Source organism: Hirundo rustica, chromosome 3 (assembly GCF_015227805.2).
Source record: "Hirundo rustica isolate bHirRus1 chromosome 3, bHirRus1.pri.v3, whole genome shotgun sequence".
Taxonomy (NCBI): Eukaryota; Metazoa; Chordata; class Aves; order Passeriformes; family Hirundinidae; genus Hirundo; species Hirundo rustica.
Window position 1 is genome coordinate 24,521,005 of NC_053452.1, and position 24,617 is coordinate 24,545,621.

General features: G+C 42.4%; 1 protein-coding gene across 9 annotated transcripts in view; it reads right to left on the reverse strand.

Annotated features, from left to right (window-relative positions):
• Window positions 1-2,059: 2,059 nt before the first annotated feature.
• Window positions 2,060-24,617, reverse strand: part of TRERF1 (transcriptional regulating factor 1) — a 99,915-nt gene continuing 77,357 nt past the window's right edge. For 6 of the 9 annotated variants that reach the window (XM_058419991.1, XM_040060167.2, XM_040060166.2 and 3 more), the window contains 14 exons: window positions 20,793-22,418; window positions 20,140-20,189; window positions 19,300-19,450; window positions 18,116-18,364; window positions 14,305-14,671; window positions 13,683-13,743; window positions 12,822-12,961; window positions 12,013-12,116; window positions 10,740-10,815; window positions 5,867-5,955; window positions 4,766-4,879; window positions 3,884-4,072; window positions 3,231-3,439; window positions 2,060-2,607 (listed from right to left, as the gene is read on the reverse strand). In XM_058419991.1, the coding sequence (XP_058275974.1) occupies window positions 2,286-2,607; window positions 3,231-3,439; window positions 3,884-4,072; window positions 4,766-4,879; window positions 5,867-5,955; window positions 10,740-10,815; window positions 12,013-12,116; window positions 12,822-12,961; window positions 13,683-13,743; window positions 14,305-14,671; window positions 18,116-18,364; window positions 19,300-19,450; window positions 20,140-20,189; window positions 20,793-22,151 (3,480 nt within the window). In that variant the 5' untranslated portion in view covers window positions 22,152-22,418 and the 3' untranslated portion in view covers window positions 2,060-2,285. The remainder of the gene's footprint in view (window positions 2,608-3,230; window positions 3,440-3,883; window positions 4,073-4,765; window positions 4,880-5,866; window positions 5,956-10,739; window positions 10,816-12,012; window positions 12,117-12,821; window positions 12,962-13,682; window positions 13,744-14,304; window positions 14,672-18,115; window positions 18,365-19,299; window positions 19,451-20,139; window positions 20,190-20,792; window positions 22,419-24,617) is intronic. The other 3 variants (XM_058419992.1, XM_058419994.1, XM_058419993.1) reach the window with 3 other exon arrangements.

Sequence of the window (24,617 nt, forward strand, 5' to 3'; positions counted from 1 at the left end):
TTCAGAATCAAGCCCCTAAGTTTCTACTGTATTTCACTCAGTTCTTCAAGTAGAACTCTGATTTCAATCATCATTTTGCTTAAAAAGTTTTTAACCACCAGGAACCTGAAAATCTGCCTATTTTCCAGTGTAGAGCCTTTCTCACAAAGATCCTTAAAAGTTCGAAATGATACAAGCTTGGGAGAGGAAGAGTAGACTCTGCTGGACTGTTTTTAACAGGGGCTTCTGAAAGCCAACACGTTTTTAATGCTCACAAAAGCCTCCACTTTGCAAACCACGAAGACTTGCACTATCTATGAGATCTTTTTGTCAGTGGGTCTCGCTGGCGGTACACAGCTGAGCACCCAGAGTGCTGAACATGGGTTGCACATGCCCCCTGTAAAATAAAATGTCACAGCATGGACAGGAACTGCTGGGAAATGTGCTGAGTGGCAGGTTGGGAAACAAAAGGCTGCTGCTGCCTGATCTCCTGAAGCTCAGGGGTACAATAACTGAGAACATCACCTCTTACGTGACAGGAGTGAAATTCCACCCACTGGCCAAATCCTACTACAAAAACCTCTGGAAAACCCCCCAGAACTCTAAAACAACCACGTACACAGGAACTTCACTAACCAGAAACAGAGAAGTTATTTCCATTCTCCTGAAGGGTTGTTTTTCAGTATCAGAACATTCAACCTTCAGTAGAAACTTGAGGTCATTTGGCTTCACATATTTGGCTTTGACAGAGAAGGCACCTCTCTCTGTCAATGGGTCCCACTGGTTCTGAACTCGTGTGGTCCGGTGACTCCTATAAAAGTGCTGTGATTTACGCTCATTTTGCATAGTTAAACAAGGATAACAAGTAGAAAATAAGACCCACCATCCCTCAGATTCTGGTGAAGATACTAGGAATATGGCAAAAAGAACCCAAATAAAATAACCCCAACCCATTAAAAAGGCCAAACAAAGCTGAAGCCTGGAAGATCTGAAATAAGTCTTATAAATTATTTTATAAAGTTAATAATACTCCTCCACTGTGCAAAATTCACAAGAAAATTGGTGTTGCTGCCTGTGAGAGCTCTGCAATCAGCATTTGTATTCTGTAATTAAAGGTCCACTCAACCTAACTCCATTTCTTCCTTAATTGTTTTATTCTGCAATGTACGATTCTTTCAATATCCTGTTTGATCAGAGAACCAAATCTAAATTTATATAAACTGTGTCAGGTGTCCAGCACGTAGATCTGAACCTAAGGGATGAGAAATGGTCATTAAACAGCAACATCAACTCACCTTTGCAGCATGTTTATAATAAATAAACCACAGCTGAATTTGATGTAATGAAGAGGACTGAAAATGGCACGAGAATAACACATTATACCTAGGTGCTGAAAGCATATCAGTCTCTTTTCCAATGGCAAGAATGCTTCCCTGTGTTTGCCTGGTGAGAGAGCAAGCATTGCTCAAGCACATGCTCCCCTAAAACCACCGAGATGGCTATTCCACAGTGTGATTTATTGTCACGGGACAATATTTCCAGTGCAATCTGATTACCAAGGCAGTGTTCCTGATTCAGTGCTCCCATCAGAGGATGTGAACCACAGAACAATCATATTCCTTCTTCAGTCCTTGAAATTAGGTCATTTTAAAATCAGCAGATCAAAACCTTGCTAAAATGGAAGGTCTAAAATGTCCTGTGTAACCGAGACAGAATTGAAAATGAACTGCAATATTACTAACTCTTTCACAGTTAAACCAGATTTCTTTTTTCTCTATCTCGCTTGAAATGGCAGCACAAAGGCAAATAATGTAATCATATCTTTAAGAGAGATGACATTTACTCTCTAGAAGATGCTGGAAATTATCCAATGTAGGCAAAAAAAAAAAAAAAAAAAAAAAAGAGTTTCATCAGAAGTGTGTGAAATTTATTCTTGTAATTGGGGTAAAATGAAACTTGGAAGAGTTAAAGACTAAAGATTCTACCAGGACCATCTGGTAGGAACTGATAGCAGAACCACGAACTTCTGTAATTAGTGGCCTTGGAAGTTATCAGCAAAAAGAGCTCAGATAAAAACACCTTATAAGAATATTTGTACCAATTATTTATTTCTTCCCCCAAAACACAAATTAATAAAAAAAAAAAAAAGGGAAAAAAGCAGATTTTTTTTTTTTTTTCTAGACCTGGATAAAAGAATTATAATTTTCAACAGGTAGTTTACAATCAGTGGGAATAAACAAGCAGTCCATGTTTCCTGATTGATCCATTCAGGGTGTGCTCAGTAGCTGTCTGTCAAACAACTTTATTTACAACTCAGCATCATCCTGCAGTAGATCTGGATCTTCATCATCCAGTAAAAGGTCAGCATCCATGACTTCATTCTCTTCCATGACATCACCCAGATCCGGAACAACATCATCGTCAATGTCACCAACATTTTCAACGTGTTTAACCAAACTCATGTGATCCAGGGGGATCAAACTATGCCCAGCTGGCCCAGTAGTTCTTGCAATAGTGGCTGCCATTTCTGCTGCCACAGCAGCTTTCTGAGCCTTCTGCCTTTGCTGTTCTTCTTGTTGTCTGTGAGTCTTCATATGAGCATTGCGGCTTTTGATTTTGAAGAAGACCCTAAATTTTAAAGGAAAAAAAATCTGATTGAAATGCACTGCTTTTGATGAAATGAGCCAAAAAAGACTCAACAACTTATCAGTACATTTGCTTCCTTGTCCTGAAATAGAAAGTCAGTGAAGTCTGCAATGCCATGGTGTGAATTTCAGGGACATATTACCAGATTTATACATCCTGATGGTATCAAAATGGCCTACTCTGATTTTGCCAGAGGTAGTTTGTAGCTCCCACACCTGCTTTGGTATTTATGCACATTCTACTTTTCCCTCTATCACTTTCACACCCATTTTGCACAACGGGGAAAAAGTGAAGGATTACCACATTAGGATGGACAGAAACACAGAAAAAGTTGCCCACTGTCACATCCAAGTCTGTCATGAAGCAGGAAGCCAGAATGTCAGATGTAGATATTCTAGCAGGTAAGTGGAAAACCAGAGTAAATACTGCAGGGGCCATCCAAAATGTCACGCAAACCTATCCCTGACAGTTTTGGTAAGAAAACGTATCATCTAGGGGGAAAACTTCTTTCAAGACACAGCGAAAACCAGAGTTTTTTCACAGCAGTGCTGATCTGGAATCTCAACAGGCAAAGGCGACGCTGTACTGCAGTCAGTCACACTTACTTGCCACACTCCTTGCAAGGAAAAATTGTCGTCGGGTCGGTCTCGCCGCTTGTTGTGCTGTGGGCAGGTGAGCTCTTGATGGAGCAGTATCCGCTCTGCGTACCAGATTTCTGCTTAGTGCCGGAAAAGGTGCAGCGTGTTTTCGTCACCTGGTTCGTACCTCCGTGAATGCGCGCGTGGCCATTCAGCGCTTGTCGGGAACTGAACACCTGGCAGGGAGCAGGGTGGCGGGGAGGGGAAAAGAAAACAACGCACACACAAAGAAATAAACCCCGAGAAATCACAAGGGAACACTGGAACTGCAGAAAGGAGGATGCTGAATGCATATAACAACAGAACAAGCGAACACGTCTTATATGCACCATCTACTCGGTCAAATGGTGCTTGCTTTCAGCAATATGCCACTAGAGTTGAAGATAGTCACAATAAAACAAAGCCGTGAGCTATCCTATTATTAAAGCTGTGTAACCTAATTGGAGCTGTTGCCCTATAGTATTTCTGACTGGTATCTCAGAATTCCGTTTTCTGTACAGATCAAACTGCTTATATTTTGTGGGGAGGGAATTAAAAGCAGTCAAAATCACAATTTGAAGAAATCACGATATGACTACCACCACCACCCTCTCCCCCTTAAATATACCAAACACACGTACAGCACCACAGTTTGGCATTTCACAGATGAAGGAGGATGAAGACAGTGAAAGACCCTGAACGGCAGGTAGATCTATGGGTCCAACAAGAGAGATTGCTGGTGGGTCCGGTGACTTCTGCATTTCCCTTTCTTCCTTTCTGTCGTCTTCGATCTCCTCATCTTCTTCTAACACTTCCTCTTCTCCACTTGTCTAAAATAGACAGTGCATTTAAGGAACACTAGAAATATGGTACAAGGATAGACAGCACTGGATAGTAGGACGTACAGTGTAGTCCTGAAACAGCATGTCGTTTAGTCAAGTGGGCTTCCCAGTATCGGTATTTCTTCCCACCCTGAATGGACTTCTGGTCTTACTGGAGCTACAACCCCTTAGTGCATAAGCTACAGCACATAAACCTTCTCTGCAGTGCTCAAGACAGCCTCCACGTATATTATGGGGCTGTGGCTCCAAAGATCTACAGATGCCAGGTGCAGTGCTGCTCTCCTGCCATCAGAAGAGCCATGTATGCGGTACTTGTAGTCAAGTTACTTTAACAAAACCCCAAAACAACCAACCAAAAAACACCCCCACACATCAACAGATCCAAAGTGGAATTTGTACTGGAATGTTAGAGCAGCCTTTAGGAGCACTCACGGGCACAGGCATAATTTACAGAGGTTTCCCTGGACTACAGTTAGATAATGCACTTTTACCTGGTTGCAGTCCAGCCACACAAATCTTGGTGTAGCTTAGGTCACAAAATGTTCATAAAGAACGTAACTTAGAGTTATAAAATTATTTCTATTGGAAGATACCTAGGTGACCTAATTCAACCTCCTCCTCAAAACAGGACAAACAAAAATTATCAAGCATTAAACTTCTTCATCTTCTTGTAGAACTTACCAAACATTCATCTCTTTTCTTCTCTAAACGCGTTCTGTGTTTCCGTCCCAAACGCAAGATTTTCTTCCAGGTATAGTAGTATTCCACACATTGTGCAACTGTCTTAGACTTAACCTGTAGTTAAAGAATTGCAGAAATAGTCCAGTTTTAATTTTTTGCTCTCATTCAACACAATTTTAGTGTATTCCAAGAGGTAGGCTTTATTCCTCAAACATTCAAATGGGGAAAAAAAAAAAAAAAAGGCAGTTTGACTACAACAGGAATACTTTCATAGAATAGTTATGTTAAATTTTTTTTTCCAGTCACATTTGCATTGACTTTTTCAACTTCAGTAGATTTCTCTGGGATTCTCTAAACTCCAGACAGAAAATGACTAAAAATGTACTCTTGTTGCTGAGTTGTACAGTACCACTGTACAACAATCTAAGAATTAAGACTCGACTCACATAAACCCACATATTTTTCAACATTGAGCTAACAAGTACAGTATTGTGCCCTGAGATTTATTAACCTGTCTTTTCTGCTTTGTGGCAAAACATGAAAAGTAAGCCCAAGCATATTTTTTTCTTCATTAACAGGCTTCAACCCTTTCTGGCACCAGGCTCAATGCCAGTGACTCTGGTACTTTGTAACAAACTGCCAGAGAACACCAAGATGATAATGGAATACCGTATTTGTCCCACACATAAAATGCCATGATTTGGATTCCAGGTGTGAAAACTTTCACATGTAATAACAAGAGGAACAACTTTTATTTGTTTATAACAGTTTTTTACTGGTATCTAATGCAGGTACACCCAATGAATATACCACTCCTATCGATGTTGTAACCACTGCTGCCCCTGTGCCTGCTATCAGCTGGCCTGGCACTGGAGGGAAAAAGAACAGCAACAGAATAGAGCAAAAGGAAAACAAAACAAAACAAAAACAAAACCCAACAAACAAACAAACAAACAAAACCAAACAAAAACCCAAACAAAACAAACAACAACAAAAACCCACAAAAAAAAAAACCAAAAAAAAAACCAAACCCAAAACAAACAAAAAAACCCACCAAAAAAAAACCCACCCCAGCAATTGACAGAGAAGAAATAACCTTACCATTTTCTGTACAAATATGAAATCTTTGCTGTAGGTGGACAATGCCTCTTTGAACAGTCTCCTTTCTTGATGCGTCCATTTGTCAGAGCCTTAAAAAGAAAGTGAAATCATTATGAACAATAAAAACTCACCACCTTTATGTTGATGCTGTATCTAAAATGGGAAGCAGGAAGTCTCAAGCACATGTGAGTGATTGCTGCTACCCAAATACAAGCATGGCTGTACTGACTCAGGCCTGAAGTCCATCTAACCAGTGTTTGGTCTCCAGCAGCGGTGACAGGCAGTTGCCGAGGAGACAGTAAGATCAGGGCAAACAAATATCATGCCTCTCCCTAATTTTTCCTAACCTCTGACTGTGTTAGGCACAGGGGATTTCCTGAGTCTGTTGCAGTTTGCTTATTTACTAACTACCCATGAAAGTGCTGAGCCACTCTTCCTTTCAACCCATTAAACTTCTCGTACTCAAAACATCCTTTGCCAACGAGTTTCAAGATCAGTGGATCCTCTGTGTGAAGGGCCACCTCATTTTCTTTGTTTCCTGGCTCCCAGTATCTTCACTGGATGACCCTTCATTCATCAAGTGGAGGAGAAAGTGAACCCAACCTTGACCATCACCTCCATGCTATTCAGAATTATGTGCCCTTTCTGTCACTCTCCAAACCTTGGATCATTACTGCTGTCCCCTCAAACCTTTTCCAGCACTAAAGCATTCCTATAAAGACAAGAGGACCAGAAAGGCACACAGAAGTCCACATAAAATCCAGACTTTCTCTTAGCGCTTGACTATTTTTTGAGGTGCTGGAAAATACAGCTGCTACTTTCTTAGAACTAGCATTACAATCCCAAACTTTTGTTCTAGTTGAGAAGTACCACCACAGAGCTCATAATTTCCTATGTAAGGCTTGAGTTGCTTATTCCCATGTATGCCACTTTACATTTGATGACACAGAACTTCATATATCCTTTTTTTCTCCTTTTGTAAGATACTTTTGCAGCTCTTCACTTGCATGGTTTGGGATAAGATATTTAAATCCTCTGTGGCAGAGGTCACAAGCAGGTAGAGACTGTAACAATGTGCAATATGCACGAAGTGTTTTTATCATTTAATGGAAGCTGTATATAAAACTTCTGAATATTGTTATTCTCTGTTTGGTCCCCTGACCTAACTGCCCATGAAAATGTGAAATCAACATTTAAATTGAACTGAATTTATGCTTTCTCAATATTAGTCAAACAGAAGGAGCACAGGATTGCTCTGATGCATCAAAGCAATGTTGTTTGTTAGGAGTGGGCAGCATTACATACATTAAAGGAAAGATATGCAATAAGTCATAAAGTGGATGCCTTTGAAATGACTTACACTGTAAGAAGATTCTACTTCAGTCTGAGAATTTCTGAAACATCTAAAACTTTTATGAAAATAAATCCCAAATAGTCCTGCCAATGTCACTACTCTCCATAGAAATGCTTGCCTCTGCATCAATTTCAATTAACTTGGGTCTTGGCACCACACATGGTATTGAAATCTATAAGTTACTTTCGTCTAAAAAAACCCAGCAGTGTTATTAACTGCAAATGTTTTGTTTTTCAGCATCAGCTCCCAAGCTTACAAGCTCAGAGAAGGTATCTCATCACTCCTTTATATGCTGAAAACTACAAAATTCACTTCTCTGCAGCCTGTTTTCTGTAGGATCTTCCAGTACTGGATATAAACACACATTAGTAATTTCCACAGAGATTTACACTTAAAGGTCTCTTAAGCATCAGAGAAAGGCACTGGCTTCAAGCCATGAGTTTTACTTATTCTGTTATCACCCAGAGATCTTTCTGCTGACACACCGCCTTTCCATCTTTTCCCCCCCTGAACCAGTATCATTCCCTTCTTACACAAGTTGTCAGTCATTTGCATTTACCCTCCCTTTGTGCAGGGGTAAATGCACTCATTCAGTCCAGGAGCCGACTCTATTATGCCAAAACATAACTTTAAAAAGCAAGAAAACACCGGGAGAGATTTTCTTTTTCTTCCAGTTATTCTGCTCTCCTGCCTCTACCCCACGCTCCGAAAAAGACAACACAATAAAAACAACATAGAATCACTTCCAGGAACTAATTTTGTTGTGCACCTATGGAGAATTTGGGCCTTGCATACTTTCCCCAATAGCTGTGGTATTAGCAGAGACCCTTATAAGATTATGCGGGTTAATTGGAAGTAACCTAATTAATAGAATAAATCCTGTGTAGGAAAAGAAACAGAAGAAAAGCTGTTTTTAACTCTGGTTGCTGGGAAACCACTTTTGCTCTTGTTAGCTTGAGGGAGATATAGAGAACGTGCATAGAGAGAGATCTGCAATGCAGCAAAAAGAATTCAGGGCTTTAGAATACAGATCAAATTTTAAAGCTGATCTTTATGTTTAGATATTTATTCTACATTTTGTTTTACCTGCTGTACTGTTTTTGCACTGATTAACTGACATTAAATATCTTCTGCTCATTTGTGTGCTTTGGGCCCAACTTGTGGGTTTCAAGGGGGCTACGTGTACACCCAGGGAGCCCCATGGAGAGGTAGCTGAAAGCCACTATGTACAACATATGCTGGGTCTGACCCACAATCCTGTCACAGCACAGACAAGAAGCTTGCAGAATGCCTGAAGTGCCCTATGTCAGAGACCATCTCTCCTACAGTTCTCACTGCAGAACTTCAGACCTGAGAAACTCCACTGTTAAAAGGAGAACAATTCAAGTGTTTGGAACATATTGTAGATGTTCCCTCACTCTTCTTAAAACACCATCCTGACAGATGGCAGAGTCTTAGGACAGAGATTAGGGTGTTCTTTCCAAGGAGCCCTGGGTCAGCATGTCCAGCTCTCTTGGCACACAACAGAAAATCCTCGAGTTTTACAAGTGGCTTCCTTCACAAGCCAACAATTTTCAAAGGTGAGCTATTTGCCTGTACCCTCATTCAAAGACAATGCTCAGGATGAGTTTGGGTATCTGTTGCTTGTGGTACTCTAACGAGTTAACTCTCATGAGTAAGTGGCATGCTCTGTTTCAATGTATTCCACCTTTAAATGTGGCAAGCCTGAGAGCCGTGATTTTTGAGTATGGAGCAGAAAACATGAAGTTATCCCAAAATGATGCCACTTGAAGTCATATTAAAGCTATTCATACAGTAGATTGTGAAAAATTCTCATATGCCTCTAGTGGCTGATTATCAATCAGAAATAAACTGTTCTTCAAGAGCTGCTGCACAGTGCTAGAGCAATGCTGTCAATGTTAAGTTGCAATCACATGTTGCATGCAAGAGCATTAGAAAGTAATGCTTTGTCTTGTTATTTTATGGCACTTAAGTCCAGACTGGTGAGATTGTATTTCATGCTGTGATAAGCACAATCAAGCTTTCTTTCCTGGTTAAGAAATAGGGATTCAAAGGTGTCCACAGGTCTCAGTGCTAGTTACCAAGGATTAGCATCAACTTATGTGAAATTAAACAAAACAGTCTCCTGGCTCCTCCCTGAATTCCAATGAATTCTTTCTGAAACTACTGTGAAGTTGCTTTGGTAAAGACGGTTCCTCCTCTGCCACACAGGCAGCAATTTCTTATCTGCTCTGCTACTTAGATTGTTTACTGATGAAGAGGCTGTGGGGTATCTCCTCATCTTCCTGCTCTCATGCCCTTGAACTGTCTCACACTTATGATTTGGTGTCATCTCTTCAGGCAAGAGAGCCTGGTCAAAGTTCCTGGCTGATGTCCTTCTCCATCCATTCCCACGTCCACCCTTTGGACTGCAACAGAGCTGCTACCACAGGCACCAAGCACGTCCCTCAGACAAAACTGAAAACCTGACACGCACATTTATTCACTGTCACTATCAGCTACCATCAAACACATTTCTGTTCTTGTTCTCAGGCCAAGGGGTTAAGGAGTTGCTTTAGAAAGATTTCTTGTTACTTGGAAGTCTTTCTAATGGGCTGCTACAGCCAGGAAGAAGACTGCTTCTCTACTTGCCTTGCACAGTGACTAACTGAAATGAGTACATGACCTTGGACACTGTGATTGACTAACCACCAGAAGACTCTTGGCTTGTTTCCTATTGAGCCTGAACTGGAGATGGAGTTCAAAATGTCTTATGTAAAACCCTATTCTGTGTCTCAGCAGTTGTTAGCCACTACAAAGCATTAAACAATAGCATGGGGGGCTGCAGAGGAGAGACATTTGCCATCTCTGCTCAGGTGACGCAACTCAAGTCCAGTGACTTAACACCATATTTGTATTTCACTTCTGTTTCACACCACAATGCAGTTCTTGCTGTATTTTATGAAACAAGTCACCAACCCAGACTTTTTTCACTAGATCCATACATGGAGGCTCTGTAAGCAGCACTAAGATCCTAGTAAGAGTTACAGCACTGCCTCTTTGGAAGGGTGCTCGTGATTATCATATTCATTCATTGTGCACCATCACCTCGGAAGAAGCAGGCAGGATGGTAGATTGTTTATGTACCAGAAAATTAAGACATTAGTGATACTAAATTATAAATTACAAATAGCAGCAGTTTTAAAAGGAGATGAAGTTTTTAAATTTCAGTTTAAAAGAAAAAAATAATCACCGGAGGCAGTTTTAAATCCGTAGAATCCTACGCAGCAACATGGATGCAAACCCTCTGTACATTGTCAGTCGTGTACAGAACTGCTAAACTTGCAACAAACAGCTCTGGGAGTACCCTTGGCACTGTCCATATCATCTCTATTAAATGCTGCCATCCCTGCAGCAGACAGCAGAGAGTGCAAGGTGATCCCATGTATCCCATCCCATCCAACCTGGGATGCCAGGCTTGGACTGTGCAGCAGATAGAAAGATCCCAAGGAAACCTACCGGCATAGTGGTAATTTGCCAAAGGGTGACACTTCAGTCTCACTGGCTTTCGCAATAGCAGCTTTTCAAGAGCAACCTAAAGGAAAAAGCAGGGAAAAACAGAATTAGGAAAAGCAATCAGCTGTGGCATAAAACTGCATTTAGAAGACTATTTGGTATGAGGATATGAATTAATTTCTCTCTTTTCTCTTTTCTGTCATATAAAATCACATCAAATTACTCCAAGGCCCATTAACACTGTACCTCAGTGAAGGGCACCTAATGTGCACCTGCCCTGCCTTAGTGAACACAAGTGTGACTATTACTTAGCAACTTCCAGCTCTTTCCCTCCCTTCTGCTTGCCACAAACAAATTCATTTATAGTGTTTGACTTGATAGTGTTAATTAATACTAATATTTAATGGTTGGTTTGACAGCATTAGTATTTATGGCATAAAATATTTTAGAATACCTGTGTAGGTCAACACCTTTCAAGAATGACTGCAAGTACAGCTAATAGTCCTTCAGATCAGGAAGACAGAGGATTTATGGATCCCTAATTTTTTCCCCCCTGAAAATGCAGACTCTTTGTAAAGCAAATTCCACATCCTGACATTCTCAGACCCCTCAGACACAGCTAACAGAGCCTAAGGAAACTGGGACACCACCTAAAACCCACTGTATTAGCCAATCCAGTGAGACTCATTCCAGCCCCATGCTTTGTTGCATTTGGTTTTATACTGGCTTTCCAGGAACTGGTGCAAGGGGCCTTGCCTTTCCCTAACACTAGGCAAAATGGATGTTTTGCCTTAGTTAATAACATTCCCACCACTAAACTAATGCAAATATTTGAAATGCATTATTTATATAAGAACAGTGTGCAATTACCTCACAGTTCTGAACAAATAAGTAGATGTGATTGCTGCTCCAAAAAAAGGGTTTTTTTATAAGGGCTAGAGGAGGACTAAGCTCCCTGTGACCAAATATAAAGCCTGTGAAATATCAGGGCTGGAGCAAGCACTGGGAGACATTCAAAGCCCCAAGGCTATAAACTAAGTAATCTTATCTATATGAAATATACAGTAAGCCTTCAGAGAGGCACTGCTTTGAAATTTAAATTTATTGGAGAATAAAGGGAGAAGTCATTCCCCAAAAATGTTACAGGATGTTTAAAGCATCATTTCAAATCAATCAGAAATCTTTTTTATATAACCATATCTAAATCCATTTAATAAAGCATGCTAATTTATCTGCAGATGAGGATCATATCTCCCCTTTCAGCTTTTTATCTTACCATAATATCTCCTTTTGCTTCAAAGAGAGAGTGCAAAGCGTATTCTGAGTTAGTTCCTCCACCAGGTAACACACTGGAACAGCTCATATTTAAAAGGTCTTCCACTGTCAGAAACAAGTCAACATTTTACTGCTAATACAGTAGCCTGTCAGTCAAACATCTGGAGCCAGGGATTCTGTAATGCCCCTCGAAAACTACATAGTTCAGGGCAGCAGATTCTTTCACTCTTTTTTTCCTCAGCATCTCATCTCCTTGCTTTAGGATCACTGAGGAGAGGATGTAATGGAGCACATCCTTGGGATGGGACAGGCGGCTCCCGAGCCAGAGATCTGCCTGTGAGCAATGAATGACCCGCACACACCAGCGACGTTGCTGTGCCAAGAAGGCTCCAGCCAGGGTGGCAAAACAGAATGAACCATGTTAGAGGCAGGAAAAAATTCTGCTCAGGACTGGTAGAACCCACCAAGCTTACACATTTCCTCTCAACTATGGTCACAGGGTACAGGATCCATCATCTGCCTCTCAGCTGTGACCTCTGCCTTTACCAGGCAGTTCAGTACCCAACTTCCCAGCAACGACCTTTTCCCCTTGGCTGCCAGAAGCCAGATCATCCAGACTTCCCTTTAAATGCCACTACATACTGCTGTTCCTCTGAACCTGTACCACGTAGTTCTAGTCGCTTGCTCTGCACTCTCAGCGATTAATATTCTCCTGAACGTTTTGTTCGGTACAGACACGAGAAATCAATGCGCATTTCTTCAACAGGCACGGGCTGACGTAGGAACTTCTAAAATGGCAAGTCATTATACCTCTTTGTTGGAAGACTTTGTTCTCCAGTTCTGGCCATGGTTTCCAAACCAAAGTAGCCTTGTGCACGTCTTTCTCCATTAGCAATCTGTCCTGCAGCTCAGGAATGTCAGCCTGGAACCTGGACCCAATATTGATCCGCCTATAGAGGAAAAAATAAATAAGTATTCAACTACGCAATGTGTAGAAAAAACAAAAGTCAGATAAGCGTTCACTTGATTTCCAACAAAACTTTTATTGCACTGAAGTGGCAGGAAATTGTATCAGATTGCTTTATGCAATGCTTTACTCCCAGTGGGATAAGTATTTTGAATACTTGAGAGAACTGATCTCTTGGGAAAAAACAAAAATTTCAATATGCAATTTAAGCCATACTGAGACATCATACCTTAGGGACAATCCAAGCTAGTTTATATGCATGACTAGCAAAGAGGCTAGACATCAGAAACAGCAAATTTCTATTCCACAGAGAATGGTACTCTTCAGCAGAGAGCAAAAAGAGCCATTACTGCTGAGGGACAACGCTGTTTGCACTTTGCCCCGGGGAACCTACCAGGTGACACCACGACTCCAAGCTCCACTCTTTATATATGTATACAAATGTAAGAGTACTGGGTTGGCACGTTTTCCTCACAGCACTCTTCCCAGCCATCACAAACTTTGAGCCATGACACCTAAATCTTCCACAGCCACTTTGCTCCAAATGTCCTTAGCCCCCATCCACAGAAACATTAAATGCATCCAGCCCAACATGATTTCAGGGAGCTGAATACTTCCTGCCTGGTTCAAAACACTTTAGGCCACAGGCTCTAGGCTGGAGCTAATCTATAAAAGCGGTGACAAAAAAACATTGTTTTTCTTACGGTTCAACAGTCTGTTCTCCAGGCCCAGGCGTCACCGGAATGACACTTCCATCAATACTATCTGAAACAGAGATTGGAATTTGAGTATTACTGTTTTGCTGCTAATGACCCTCCCCGGCTGCACTGCCACCTCCCTACTAACACCAACATTACTGCAGTCTATGATGCAAAAACGACCCTTTGTTGGTATTTAGAAACAGTCTAAATTTTTATAGGTAATAGTCTGAACTTGCAGAGGTTTCTACTGTCCTGATTCTGAGTATTACACACCTTTTCTTGTGAAGTACTGAACAACAAATACTTAACGTGAACCCCATATCTCAAACTAGGTCTTTTTCTTCCACTTCAGTAGGCCCAGATGTAATGAGAGGCAAGGTGGTCCTTTCTTGGGGCAGACCACGTGGAATGATCACAGCCTTACTGGCAGATTAGGCTCCTCTATCCCCTTTATGCCTTAACTTTGCAAAATCCAAGGCAAAACTGCCACTAAAATGGATTTTCCCGTGAAGTTGCAGAACTGGCCATGCACGTGAGCACACGCAAAGCGCATCAATGTGGTGACAGGAGAAGAGAGGACAGCGGTCTCTCCTTTGTCCTGCTGCTCTGTAAATGCAATACTTACTAGACCGACACAGGAGCACCCGTGGAGTGGGTGTCAGTGGAGTAAGTGGCAGCTGAGCATGCGATGTGCTGTGAGAAGTGAGAACACTGCTGAAGAGACCAGAGCCTTGCCGGACGGGGCTGAGCATCGGTGGCGGAGTGTAGGGGGGCAGCTCGTGTGTCCGGTCCAGCAGGTGATCGCCCAGAACACGGGGAGAGCGAAGCTGGCTCTGGTACAGAGTGGCACCGGAGTGGGACATGCTGAGGTTGAAGGAAGGAGGAGGTATGAAGAGAGGTTCGGGTCTATGCCGATACTTCTTCTTGTCCTGCAACGGTTTGAAGTTTTCTTCCAATTTTACAGCACTTGGATGAGGTTTTTTGCTAGTTTCCTAAATGAAAACACAGAGAATCTTATCATTCAGGCACGCTTAATTCTGGTTTGCACACAGTCCTGTACAGCTTTGGGCAATGGCCACAGAAAAGCTGATACCACCAGGCAGTTAGTCAGGTACCACTACAATAACCCTGGCCAGTACAGTTTCTGGCACTACACAGAAGCCTCAGGGGAGTGAGAGAAACCAGGAGAAATTACCCTTCACCTCCAGCAGCATGCTCTCTGGGTCAAGGTAGGGCTGAGCCACAGAGGCAGACATGGAGAGGCTGCTGTCAGCTTTTGAAAGTGCAGGGAACTGCTCTCCCAGACCACGAGTCTCCCACATCCTTCTTCATCAGTACCCCGACTCCCCAGGCACTTCTGTCAGTGCTGAACATGCACACAGGCTGGTGGGAGATACTTTGTTACCCAGTCACAGTTTACTAGAAACTTTATATGAGAGGTTTTCTAATGCACTCATTTAGTGAGACCAGGAAGGACACATGAGCTCAGTGAAATTACTGCAATAGTCAGCAGCAGGAAAGGAAGAAAAATGTAATAAATTCAAATTCTTTGCCTCTTATCACTACATTCCCATCAGCTTGATTGCAGTCCAGCTGCAACAAATCTTGAACTTAACCCTCTCCTGTTTCCTTGGAGAAAAAAGGGTAATAGATGACCATTTGGGAAATTCACACACTATTAACATGCCCAGACTTCTAGAATTTGAATGTTAAAAATAATTTAATAACAAATCCCTAGAGTATACAGAAGCAGAAGGCATGGAGCTTATGCAAACCTGGAATCTGGATTTCTTGGGGAATGGGGATAAGGTAGGAAGAAACAGGTCGTCAGGTTGTGCTTTCAGAACACACAGCAGCTGGTAGATGAACACGGTATTATTAAATGTACTGCTTTCAGGTACTTAGGCCATCTTTAGAATAAATTTGGGAAGCAGAAGAAAATTTTGACAGCATTACTCCAGAATGTCTGCATCATCTGGTAAATTCTACTACTACATAAAACAAATTACTACAATGTATGTTTAGACAACATACATCTTTACACCACGGGTGGTTCTTGAGAATCACATTCACCCAATAAAAATCATGTTAAACGAGCATTAGCACTGTCACCCTTTATCCCTTATGTTAATAAGTTCCAGCTTGAGGAAATGTTTTTGATTACAGAGGTCCTGTCCTCTTTGTTAGATCATGGCTGTATCCTCTCCAACAGCTGTTGACATTTTTTCTCTGTTAAAAAAAAAAAAAAATAATAGTTTTGGAATAGTTTTGCTTCTGCAAGGAAAAAAATACAGCTTTGCAGAGGATTTTTTCTGGTAATGGACATTTAGAACAGTGAAAGTTATCTGTAATGACAGATAAAGTCCATGAAGATGGTGAACATTTAGTGTTCATAAAGGAGAAAGGGGAAAAAACCCTAAACTCAAGGAAAAAAATCCAAACAACCCAAAACCTAAAAAAGAGACCCAGAAGGCCAGATCCAAGTCTTTGATTAAGGGCTCATTTTGTTCTACTTCCAAGCGTTGAAGAGCTGGTACTCCTTTCTCACAAATGAAAAACAAATCAACGCAACATCCTAGAAATCCTAAACAGCTCCACCTCCTACACTGCTTCACCCAGAGCAAACCTGTGCCAACACTGCTTTCAAAAAAGGTCACACTGACCAGTAAAGGAGATAGTGGTGTCCATGGGCTCTCACTGCAGAACCACCCCTGAAGAACCACAGTACTTTTCTGCAGTTCTAGTAAGTGATTCCCATCATCCAAGACAGAATGCATACTTTTGGGCCCTGCTGCTGCACCTTGATAGATCCACTCTGGACAGATCCTGATGGACGTCACTTGACTGCTAGCCTCAGCTCACCATCCTGTAGCCTTGCTGAACGTTTAGTTCCTTTTTGCTGTTTCATTGAACTGATTCCATGAGTTCTGTGGGAGCTTTTCTGGACAGCTCAAAGCACAGTATAAATAATTGCAACACAGCTTTAGTTCTTTGGTATTAAAAAAAAAGTCCCTCTCCAATGGCACAGTCTCTTTACAGAAGAGGAGGAAACTGTGGATCTTTTGATCTTTTAATGTTTCCAATGCTACTGCTTATATAAAAGATAGAGTCCAGACAAGGAACTGCGTTGAGTTTGGTTTGCCTGGGCAATAACAAAGACCACAAGCATAATTTTGAGGGAATGAATGTGCATTTCGCCAAACACTGGCAGATTTAAGCACTGTCACTTTATATACATTGCAGAAACACACAAGCCCAAGCCACCTACTCTGGTGTCTCTAGAGAAGATCTCCCACTCAGAGCTTGAGGATTCAGAAAAGACAGTCCCTATTCTTCACTGGAACTAGAAATAGAAATGAAAAATTCTACTGCTGAGTTACTAAGTATTGTGAAATGACGGCTTTCACAGTAAAGCGGAAGTTTATATGTAAAACCTCTGTCTTAAAGGAAGAGAGGAAATATTTTATATATACATGTATATATTATATATATTTAAAATTAGTGGGTATGTCTGAATGAAGAGTCAGGAGTGACTACTGTAAGGAGTCACCCATGCTGGTATAATGCTGATCCCTCATTTGTCCATCAGCCTCACATGGAGAAGGAAAATCAAAAATATCACAAGGATATTTCTCTGCATTGTACAGTAATACCACACAGTACTTATACTCCCCAGTAATCCCTTATCATGGCGTAGTCTGCCAAAATGGATTTGAAGGAATGAGCAGAATCCACTTCTGCACCGGAACACGAAATAAATATTGCTTGCTCCAGGACTCCTTCAGGAAAATAATAATGAGCATTCTCACATCTCATTCAAGCACTCATCAATTCCTTGTGCTGCCTGACCATTTCAGTTTTGTAAGCAAAATGAAAGCATTAAGCAGAGTTATTTTTCCTGTATCAGAAATCCCGGTGATTAACCCTTAGAGCTGATGCATGCGGGGAGAAAGGGAAAAATTACTTCACTGCAAAACTCCGAGTTTCATATTGCTTAGAACACACTCTAGGCACTGCACTCTCTTCGGCTGAAATGAGAAGCACATATATCTGACTTCAGAAAACAGGAAGAAATAAAACTGCCGATTTTAAGCAATAACGTAACAATGAAGCAGCCTGAAAAGGAAAAAACAAAACCAGTAAAAAGAGAGTAAATCCCTTTGTTCTAGTGGGATGAGAGAATATCACATTCCAATTTCAAATTGTTTGTTTTCAACTGAGATCTTGATTCCTCAGCAAAGGAAAATTAATATTTTCAAATTTTCAAATGATTGAGGAAGAAATGCTCTGATGCTAATGGACTTCTTTTATTTACTAGGAGTCATAAAGATTCCAGAAAATATTCTAAAATACAGATGTTTTAGAAAGTAGCAGCACTACAAGCAAAGGGATTTAACAAGCACAGGACGGTTAGTGGCAAGAAACACAGCACTCACAGAGGATGAGCAGGGGTTGGCCACTTTTGGACTGCACGGTGGAGAGTAAGTCATCTTCACGAGAACGGGCATCTCGTCATCTGACACAGAGCTGGCAGGCTTGTCTGTGACTGTGGCAGTGCTGGCAGAGGGCTGCGTGCTGGGCTCAGGTGACAGAAGCTTTACAGGGACAGACACTGGCATGACGATGGGCGCGAGGCCATCCACCTCTTTAGGCAGCGGCTGCTGTGGTGGTTTCTCTCCTTCATCCTGCACAGACAATTAAAGGCTTTCAGCCCGAGTCAGGGAGCGCTGCTTCTGGATCGATGCACTACACAGCGTGTGCACCGTGGCTGAAAAGAAGTGGCCAGGGTTACAAAACACACAACAGTGTTCCTTCCTGGGACTCTTTCTTTGCCTCAAATGAAGTTGGCAGGCTACTCGTGACTCCTACACAGGATTCGGTCTTGGTGACAAATGATCACCTGAAGCATCTTTACAATGTAACTTGCAGGAGGGGAGACAAACACGTCTCTTTTTGTGTCTACAAACACAGAATTCTCCATCACCCAACTGAAAACAAAAACACAAAGTGTGGAACTCAGGTTGCTCTTTGCCTTCCTGTGGTATTGGCTGTTAGGACAGAATTTCTAAATTATCAGGATAAAGACTGACTGACAGGGAAAGATATTTTTATTCGGAACAACTCAAACACATTTTTGGTTTGGTATTTGTTGATACCTAGACAACTAAAACACTTTTGGAAGAAAGCTGTCGAAGATTCAACAATTCTGCTCCTCCAGTTAAAGCCTGGGAAGGCTTCCAATAAATATTCCTTAGTCATCCAAGTAGTTCAAATGAAAATAAGGAAGACTTGATGTTCCTGGTATTTCAAATATAATAAACAAACATGAGGAGGAAAAAAATTAAGACACTCCTGACATGACTTGGTAAGGTGTTCTGTAACGTGCAGAGAAACAGAGAAGGACAAACACTGATCTGTCCTCCACCACTGCCTCTGTTTTCAAAACACGAGTTCTGGCCTACAAACTAACAGAATTATGTGCATTTCTACTTCCGTGGGGTATGACATAACAAACAGTGCTGAGAAGAACAAGTTTTGACAGCAAAGCAAAGCATGGCAAAGCAAGCAAACATCAACACAGAAGGACTGTGCCAAATACTGAAGTCAAATGGATTGCTACCTGTTTGAAGTTAGGAGATGATCTTACTCCTCCGTGTGACCTCATGTGACCATTTAGAGCCGGCAAACTCTTAAATTCCTTCAAGCATATTGAACACATTAGTTTGTTCTTCGCATCAGCTCTGTCAGGAAGTGTTTCTCTGTTCTGGCCGCTATTTTTATTTTCAGTTTTTTAAAGCATGGAACAGAAGAAAAAACATTAGTCTGGCATGTTCCCTTTGTTGCAGAACGAGCTTTTTTAATCAAGGAAGCTAATAAAATTTTACAGCTAGATGGTAATGAAGTAACAAGTTAAGCACGTGGTGACTGCTGGGGAATGTGTGGCCAATAGCCTAGATCAGCTGCTCCCAAGATGGGGAAAAGGGAAGTTTTGAGCAGGACATGCTCATCAGTACAGAAAATCTGAGACCTATGGGATCTATGAGATCTACCATGACAGACCTGTACCTCCCAACTTATGACAAAAATTAACAAGTACTTGGACACAATGCCTCTAATTAAACAAACAGAAGATCTTTGCTGCCAAAGAAACAAATCCAGACCACATAGCATCCCTTTTCTTGTAAATGCAACACTGGAGCTCTCCTGCTTTTGGTTTTTCTTTGGTTCCTTTTTTTTTTTTTTTTTTTTTTAATATAAAGCAAGCATAATTTGAGTCCATTGCTATGGGGGCATGCTGGAAATCCTACAAACTTAAAATCACAAAGCACAAAACTAAAAGTGTTTCTAGAAGAGCAACAATTATTACACACCCAGACTGTATGCTTTTCCCTCTGAACACAGATCTCCTTTGCATTTTTCATATTTTATTAGAAAGACGAAAGTAATCTTTTAAAAATACCTTTGTTCTGGGGACAGTGGCTGCAGTCTGCCATCTGACAGTTGGATCTGCTAACAAAATGAGAATGGAGAAGAGGGGAAAAAGTTGAGAAAATAATTTTTCAGGAAATATTCTGTAAATTAAGGTCCTTACAGCATTAAGACTGCATTTTGCATACAATTTTACTACTATTAAAAGCCTCTGAATTGAGAGCCAGACATGAAATCTGCCCCTGTGAGCACTGCTAGTTCAAGTTTTCTTCACTCACCTGCTGTTTGAAGCCTTTGCTTTGACCCAGAAGCACTGCTTTTTGAAACAGAGTTGACTAACTCTGCTCCTGAACAACTGAGCCTGGAGTATTGAAACATTTGCAGAAAGGCTTTGTTGTAACTGGGTCCCTCCTTCCCAGAAACCAAGGCAGAGCTTCCCAAAGCCTCTCACAAGGAAAGCAGCAGCCCCGCAGCAGCGGCTCTGTGCTGCTGCCAGCCTGGCCTAAAGCCAAGCCAGAGCCGTAGACAAAGTCTGGTAATGAAGTTTCCCAATAGTTCCCCATCCCAGAGATGCCCACAGCTCACATCCCAACCTTCTGCTTCCGCTGAAACCACTTAGTTTCCACACTTTGCTACTCTTCTGCAAACAAATTTGGCCGGGCATGGATCTAAAACACCACCTACCTGAGGCCACGTGGTGCTGGGAGAGTCTTGCTGAGAGCTTTTGTTGTTCAGATGAACTCCCGAGGGCGGCAAAAGCGTTCGATGAGGGACAGCATTACCTACAGAATTAATCTCCTGCCGTGCGGGATCCTCGGCGGTCTCTGGTGGAGTGAGGCCAATGTGGGACGGCACTCTGCTCTCACTCAGGTATTGCTTCTGCTGCTCTTGCTGCTGCAGTAAACTCTGGGGGTACAGGTGCCTGTACTGTTCGTGGGGATCTTGGAAGCAATACTGAGGCACTGCTCCCAACTGGATAAGCTGCACAGGATGACTGGGATCCTGAGAGTACTGGTGCGGTTCGTGCATAGCCTTTGGATCGGGTTCCCTGTGATACGGAGGAAGCGGCAATGGCATCTGCTGCTGCTGCTGCTGTAACTGCTGCATGACAGGTTGCGTTGGGTAATACTGAGCGATCTGCACCGGGCACTGCCGCTGCTGCCGAGCTGGCTGCTGCTGCTGCATCTCCTGGATCGAGAGCCGCTGGTGTCCCTGCTGGGGCTGAGCGTAGTACTGAGGCTGCTGCAAGTGCTGCATCTGTTGTGGCAGGAGCTGCTGGGACTGCATTTGTGGAACGTGCGCCTGTCCCTGCTGGAACGCAGAATGCATCTGCATCTGTGATAAGTGCTGCTGGTAGTCGTAGTACAACTGTTGGTGCTGCATGACTTGCATTTGTTGCTTTTGCTGCGTGCTTGCAAAATTCTGGTGTGTTTGCTGTGGCACTGGTTGGTATCTTTGCACGGTGGAAGTTACCGGTTGTTGCTCAACCGCCGGCTTCTGGGAGAGCAGCTGCCTGAGGGCACTGTCACCAGAATTATCCACCATTGAAGACTCGGTGTGCAGAACCTGAGCCATGTTGTTGACTTGAATTCTCAGATTTTGGTTGGCAAATACTTGTGTAAAGGAGTCCAATTTGTGCAGGACCCCACTGGTGATTTTTTGCGATCGGTTTTCACTGGGTTGAGGGTAAGAATATTGGTATCCGTCATGGGACTCCCCCTGCCCGAGGGGGCTCCACATTGAGCTTTGATTATTGAAACTGTTCCTTGCTGGGACATGGTTTCCTGAGCCAGAATGTGTCCAACCGGTTTGTCTAGATGTATCCATCGACCCAAGACTTTTTGAACCTACAGGCAAAGCTATACTGTCCCTTGAATCTTGGGGAAATGGAGGGGAGAGGGGAGATGCCTGGGGAGCATCCATAACAGATGTCCCATAGCTGTGATTTAGAGATGGAAGGGAGTTCATTTGGTGTTGTTCGTAGTACAAGTTCTCGTTGTTGTTGGCAGTATGATTAGTTTTATACAATTGCTGGTCCCCCATTTTTGGTCACTTCTGTTCCAAACTTACAGGCACACAAACCATTGAAATCTCTATGAACCCTGAGATAGCTGAGTGAGGGGAAGGGAGGGGAGGGGAGAAGAAGCTAGAATTACTTATAATTCAGCATGTCCATGTGCATCACAAGGACTAAAATTTCATCCAGTCAGTCAGTAATTCCAATCTCAGACTTGATGTTGTTTCACATCTTCAATAAATGGACCACAGCACAAATCCTACACAGATCAGTAAGTTCAGTGTGCCAAGCACCTGCAGAGTAAGAGAAAGACAAGGTAAGTGCTGGCTCTTTCCATAAACTGTTATTGTTATTGCCTCAAAGGAAACTGTAAAAATCTTCTAGTTTGAAATACATAATCAGATGCAAAATTGTAGCAGCTGGGCTATTTCAGAGCTGTTAGATTACTTCATCTCATCCTATTATCCCGCTCTCCTCTAGCGCTCTGATAAAATCATTCTGCCAAACCAATAAAAGCTTATTCTTCAAAACTGTCTTTTCCCCTAAAGTATAAAAATGCTCAAACAGTTTTAGTCGGCCATATACTGTGCTCTCATGACTAGTTTTAGTCAGACAGTTGACTATCAAGCCAAGCCACAGACTCACAGAAACACAGAATGGTTGGGGCTGGAAGGGACCTCTGCGGATCATCTCTTCAATCCCCTTCTAAAGCAGGTTCAGCTGTGCATATCTCCAGAGGAGACTCCACAGCCTCTCTGTGCAGCCTGTTCCAGTGCTCTGACACCCTCAAAGTAAGGATGGATAAATCATATTTAGATGGAACTTCCTGTTTCAGTTTGTGCCCATTGTCCCTTGCTCTGTTGCTGGGTACCGAAAAGAGCCTGGTTCCATCCTCTTGACACCTGCCCTTAAGATATTTCTGTGCATTGATAAAATCCCATTTTCTCCAGGCTTAACAGCCTCTCCTCATAAGAGATGCTCCAGTTCCCTTATCACCTCCACGACCCTCCACTAAACTCTTTCCAGTAGTTCCTTGCCTTTATTGAACTAGAGAGCCCAGAACTGGACACAGCACTTCAGATGAGGCCCCACTAGGGCAAAATAAAGGCAGGATCACCTCCCTCGAGCTGCTGGCAATGCTCCTCCCCATGCTCCCCCGATACCTTTGGCCTCCTGGGCCATAAGGGCACTGCTGGCTCACGGACAGCCTGTTGTCCACCAGGACTCCCAGGTCCTTCTCCACAGAGCTGCTTCCCAGCAGCTGAGCCCTCTGTGTTGGTTTAGGGGGTTATTCTTCCACAGGTGCAGGACCCTGCACCTGCCTTCATAGAACTTCATTAAGAACCTCTCCACCCAACTCTCCAGCCTGTCCAGCCCTTGTGAATAGCTACACAGCTTCTGGCAAATCAGACACTCCTCCCAGTTCTGTACCAGCAACAAACTTGCTGAGAGTGCATTCTGTCCCTCCATCCAGACCACTGAGAAATAAGTTGAACAAGGCTGGACCCAGTATTGCCCCTAGGGAACACCACTAGCAATGGACCTGCATTTAGACTCTGCACCACTGCCCACAACTCTGGGACCAGCCCTTCAGCCAATTCTCAATCCACCTCACTCATCTAACCCACACTTCCTTAACTTACCTATGAGGATGTTACGGGAGACTGTGTCAAAAGCCTTGCTGAAGTCAAGGTAGGCACTGCTCTCCTCTCATCTACACACACAGCCAGACATCACAAAAGGCTATCAGATAGGTCAAGCTATTATTCCTCCTTGGTGAATCCCTGTTGACTATTCCTGATAGCCTTCTTTTCCTCTACACCCTTAGAGCTGACATCCAGGATGAGCTGCTTCATCACCTTTCCAGGGATGCAAGTGGGGCTGACTGACCCGGAGTACGTCTACTACCAACAAACCAGTCAACTGAAGTCTTTTCTGACCAGTCACCTTACATCAGGAATGCTGAACTCCGACTTCTGTTCTATCTTCTCACCCTCCCTTCTTTGTGTTGCATGATTTTAACAGACAAATTTATACCGAATGCAGACTTTTATAATTTTTACTGTATAAACTGTAATTCAAATAATATTTTACAGATGTCTGTACTGTTTTTGAAGAATAAAAAATACATAAGCACATGACAGGATTGTTTTACTGTTCCACAAAATGAAGAAATCACTGTGTCTACCGTCACACATAGGCACAGTTACAATATGCTTATGCGCTCATAAATACATTTTAAAATAAAAGCAGATCCTGAACTTGAACAAGAATTCAAGAAAGATTAAGCCCAAACCTAAACTCTGCCTCCTTCACATCTGATTTTCTACATGCAGTGCTCTCCACCAAAGACTCCTGCACACTGATGTCCTTACCTTTTTAACCTTAGAAGAATCCTCCATCTACGTGGATAAATGTGAAGTCACCGATAGAGAAAATTTTAACCAGTGCTGGGTGCATATTAAGGAGAGTTTGTGCTAGCAACAGCGAAT